We start from the raw sequence: 4,519 nt of genomic DNA on the forward strand, positions 1-4,519 counted from the left end.
AGCTGCAGGTTACTTTGAGACAGTCGTCCCAAATGCATTAGAGGAACTGTAAAAATCTGCCACAGAAAGAACGATGATCCACAGTCAGAAAAGTTACTGGAGCTTAAACAGGAAACCCTCTGGTTCAGGACAGTCATAGCCACAGCTTGCAAAAAGTGCAGCTATTGATTAATGCAATGTAGTGTCAATTAGATGTACATTCCTGAGGTCTTTTATCCGTTGTAGCTTTGTCTTTTTCTTTCTTTTCATTACATCAGGTATATTGCCCTACAAATTGTGGTAGCAGCACCAAGAATAAAAAGGAATTTTTAACTTTTCAAAAAAAAAAAAAAGAAAAAACATGTGTCCAACTTATTTAAGAGTATGGGGAAAAGGAAAGAAAGCAAAAGAAAAAAAAAAGAATAAAAGAAAAAAATTGAAACAAAGCTTTTATAAGTGAGGGGAAGAGACTGAAGAAGGGATTCAGGGAAAAAAGAAAAGTCAAGAAACATCACATATAGGTACAAACTTCCTCTAATTAATGTGATGGTTATGTATTATCTAAAATGCACCAATAAATTTAATTTTTTAAAGTACATTATATGCAGCAAGCAGCTAAATAAAGGTTATTGTTAGCTAGTACTAATTTGCTAGTAAAGATAGCAATATTAAAGGTCACAAGCATCACAAATGGTCCTCTCAGACTATACCTGAGTGGGTGTGGCCAGGCCCTCTATAAAGGAAGGAGTGATGTTGCCTGCTACCATCCAGCTCACCAAAGAAGATAGCAGACTCCTGTCACAGTGGTAACCCAAAGCATTCTATATCAGGAACAGAGAAAGGAAGCTTTTTAAAAATAAAAATTATAATAACTTCATCATAACTCTTTCAAGAGTATTAGCAACTATCTCATCATTTCTATGGAAGATTCTGTCATGACACAGATTTGAGGAAAGAATCTAGCAGCAGCACCCTGGTCATAGGCACTGTACCACAGATAAATATAATAAGCAGAGCTTTTCCAGGCTATCCACTCTTTTGAGATCCCTGGGATCTCTGCTAGTAGACTGATTACTAAGATATTATTAAAGCAAAGCTTAGAATAAGTAGTGGCTACTGAGTAATATCAAAAATTGTGCATTTAAGGGAACTTTTTAGAAAGTTACTATCTAGTCAATGGCTAAAAAATAAATTCTCTAACAGATTACCTTATGTTGTTGGTAGAGTAACTTCTGTATACAGTCTTCCTGCATTAACTGAAAAGCTGTTTTACACAAGTGATCCATGAGGAAGAGGATAGGCTGTTCTCGGTACCAAAGATGCTGGCTTATGAGAGCCTGAACCCAGAACTCTAACACAGCAACAGGACCCACTTCATTTGGCTGAGTGCTTACTGATATGTGTGCCTGTGAAAAAGTGGTTTAGCTAATGAGAAAAGTAATAACCAGCCTCCCACTATTAAAACACCAGTAAAGTACCATCTACCTCCACTGAAGCCCAAATATGTTGGTCTCTGAGCCAAAAGCACTGTACCAAGTGACTCAAAATGACATCATCTATGTGTTAGCACCAGATGTTTTGGTTGGAAAAACAGGCAAAAATATACTTAGGGGCTTGCAAGGGCCCTAACCTGGATCATGCTGTTGAGAAGCTTCACGTTGTCCCCGTGGCTGGTTCCCGTTAGGTGCTGTGCCACCTTGTGGGTGACCTGCTGTGTGACACCCTGAGGTACTCCGCTGTCCAAGTGTAGGAACAGGAGAAGGTGTGACAAAAACCTGCAGAGCACACAGGATTGCACACTTTACCTTTCCATCAGGAGTCAGCAGAATTGTCAGTAGTCAATTATTTATTAGGAAAGAGAAAAATGTTACTGACTCCATTTTTGGACCAAATGCTATTTAGAGATTCTGATAAATCTTCAGGAATTTCAGAAGAATACAAAGTTTTCACATTTAACATGGGACAACTATCCCCAAAGTTTCATGGAAATAACTGCTCTTTTAAACACTAGCAAGCTTCAATAAACAACCCAAAGTTAATTGAAAAGACATAGCTTACATGATGATAAAACTGTAATCATTATGTGTCCCTGCACCAACCTGCATAAAGTGGGGTACAGAAGTTTTCTGCCTCATAAAAATATACACTGCTCTGAAACATCATTCCTTTTTTAGTTCAGAAACCAGAAGATAGTCAGTCACTCGTACTTGCAGGGTTATTTCCAAAGGATGCTGCCTGCACAGAGAACAAACTTACTGCTCATTCTTCAGAAGGTAACACTGGCAAGGGTAGAACAAAGGAAGAATCTTATCCAGGACATGCACCACCGTTCTCAAATGCCTTGTTTGGATCAGAATTCCCAGCAGTGGGATGCCTTCTACACAGAACTTCACAATGCTATGGAAAAAGAAAAGACAATGAGCACATATAAAATCAAATTTTATGAACTAGCTCAGGATCAGCTCAGGGCTCAAACACATTTTTAAACCCAAGGGGCCGGGGAGATGGCTCAGTGGAATAAGTGCTTCCCCGACAAACCAAGAGCCTGAGTTCAATCCTCGGTTCTGCAAATAAATGAATAAACCCAATCACACAGAAATACTAGATTCTGCAAGTACAACAAACATAGAAGTTCACCTACCTCTATCAATGTAAAATATTTTGTACCTGCTTTATGATATGTAGTAGTGATTGTGCTTTATGAGAGCTATTTTTAATGATGTTACACTACAATGCTTTTTTCAGAGGATGATTAAGAAGTTAATTTTTAAAAAATGGTGCCAGGTACCACAACAGCAACAGCACTTTCTGTTTTCTGGAAATTTTTCTTTTTTTTTAATATAGTATGCTGGATTTCTATTGTTTTGTTTACATGACTGCAGAACCTGGAAGAGCCAATGCTCTTACTGATTCATGACACACTGCTATTATTGGCCTTCTTATCTAAATATAAAATTTGAATTTTTAGAAACTGCTGTCAACTTTGGAAAAAGTTATCCCAGTTTACTGTATTGAGTTGGGACTGTACAGAAATTACCAGCCACAGTGATCTAGCAATGTTAATTTTCTCCCATTTGTACAGGCATAGTATGTTATATGAGATATATATAAGGTCTTATCCATGCTGATTTGATCACAGAAACTAATATAGTATCCTCTAAATAAAAAAGTTCACCTATATTTTCATTTTATAGATGAAAAAGGAAAACTCAATTTTGTTTCTCAGAAGTCTTTTTTTTTTTGCTCCGAATGCCTTCAGGGCAGGTTTGGCTGGCTTGAGTTGTGGGGATCCAACCACAGCAACCTGAGGCTGACTGCTTTGTTGAAGCAGCCACTTAAACAACTGAGCTACGGAACAGGCCCCCAGTGCTTCTTCTAAGAGTCTGGTCTTAGGTGCTCTCCTCTAGATACTCCCACAAGTTACTACAGCAAAGGCAGGATTCAAAAATGAACTGGATTCTTCAGCATAAACTGGAAAAATTCCTCTAAAACCAATTTGGAGTACAAATCTTCTATCTTTAATTCATTTTGGAGATTCTATTCTAAAGAAATGTCAAATATAGAAAAAACTATAAAAGATGATCCATGTAAAGATATACTTTTCATACTTATTTATAACTGCAAAACTAAAATACAAAAACGACAAGTAAATCTGGGGGAAATTCATTACAAGGGAATCTTACAACATCATTTTAAAATAATACATATGATAATGATACTGGGGGAAAATGTAAGATTTTATGCTTGTGATTACAACTGCTATTTAAAAACATTAGGTATTCTGGCCTGTTTGGGATGTCTATCATCATAGCTACTCAGAAGGCTGAGATGGTTTGCAAGTTCAAGACCAGCGTAAGCACCTTAGCAAAACTATCTCAAAATAAAGAAGGACCAAGGATGTAGCTCAGCAGTAGACCATTTGCATAGCATGTGTGAGCTTCTGAGCTGCTGGTTCCCTGTAGGACAAATTTCAAATTTGTCTGTAATCTAGCCCTATCAACCACCTAATCACTTCTGCCCTTCCATAGGAATCACGAGCTTTGGTCAGGAATGTTCCCTCGTTTCCCCTCTTCTCACTGTCCCCACTTAGACACTGACTGCTCCTTCTCACAACACTGCATCTACTCAAATTTGCTGACTATCTCCTAAGTATAAGTTCTAGAGACAAAAAGATGAATAAGACAAAGCCCCTAACAAGAAAGCTCTATGGATTTATTAAAACTTTATCTGAAATATGTGTGTGTGTGTGTGTGTGTGTGTGTGTGTGTGTGTGTGTATCAAGGTCAAATTCTGAGCCCAGTGTTGTTGTTTTTTTTCCTTTGGTATTTTCTAGGGAAGGGTCTACAGGGTCTCACTACTAGATCAGACTCATAGTGATCCACCTGTTTACAGCCTCCCAAGAGCTGGGATTACACAGCAGGCCCAGGAATTGAACCCCTGGTCCCTGTGCCTGCTTGCAGACGCTTTAATCTGCTGAGCTAATTGGCCGGCCCCAAGCCTGCTGATTAAATGAGGGCTCAGGAGAAATATATATATATAT

General features: G+C 38.2%; 1 protein-coding gene across 2 annotated transcripts in view; it reads right to left on the reverse strand.

Moving 5' to 3' along the window:
- Epg5 (ectopic P-granules autophagy protein 5 homolog) overlaps positions 1-4,519 on the reverse strand; it is a 121,170-nt gene that overhangs the window by 60,101 nt on the left and 56,550 nt on the right. For both annotated transcript variants that reach the window (XM_023714574.1, XM_023714568.1), the window contains exons 17-20: positions 2,236-2,376; positions 1,610-1,754; positions 1,188-1,385; positions 690-800 (exon numbers count right to left, since the gene is read on the reverse strand). In XM_023714574.1, coding sequence (XP_023570342.1) covers positions 690-800; positions 1,188-1,385; positions 1,610-1,754; positions 2,236-2,376 — 595 coding nt within the window. The remainder of the gene's footprint in view (positions 1-689; positions 801-1,187; positions 1,386-1,609; positions 1,755-2,235; positions 2,377-4,519) is intronic.

This window comes from Octodon degus, unplaced genomic scaffold (genome assembly GCF_000260255.1).
Source record: "Octodon degus isolate 3935 unplaced genomic scaffold, OctDeg1.0 scaffold00003, whole genome shotgun sequence".
NCBI lineage: Eukaryota > Metazoa > Chordata > Mammalia > Rodentia > Octodontidae > Octodon > Octodon degus.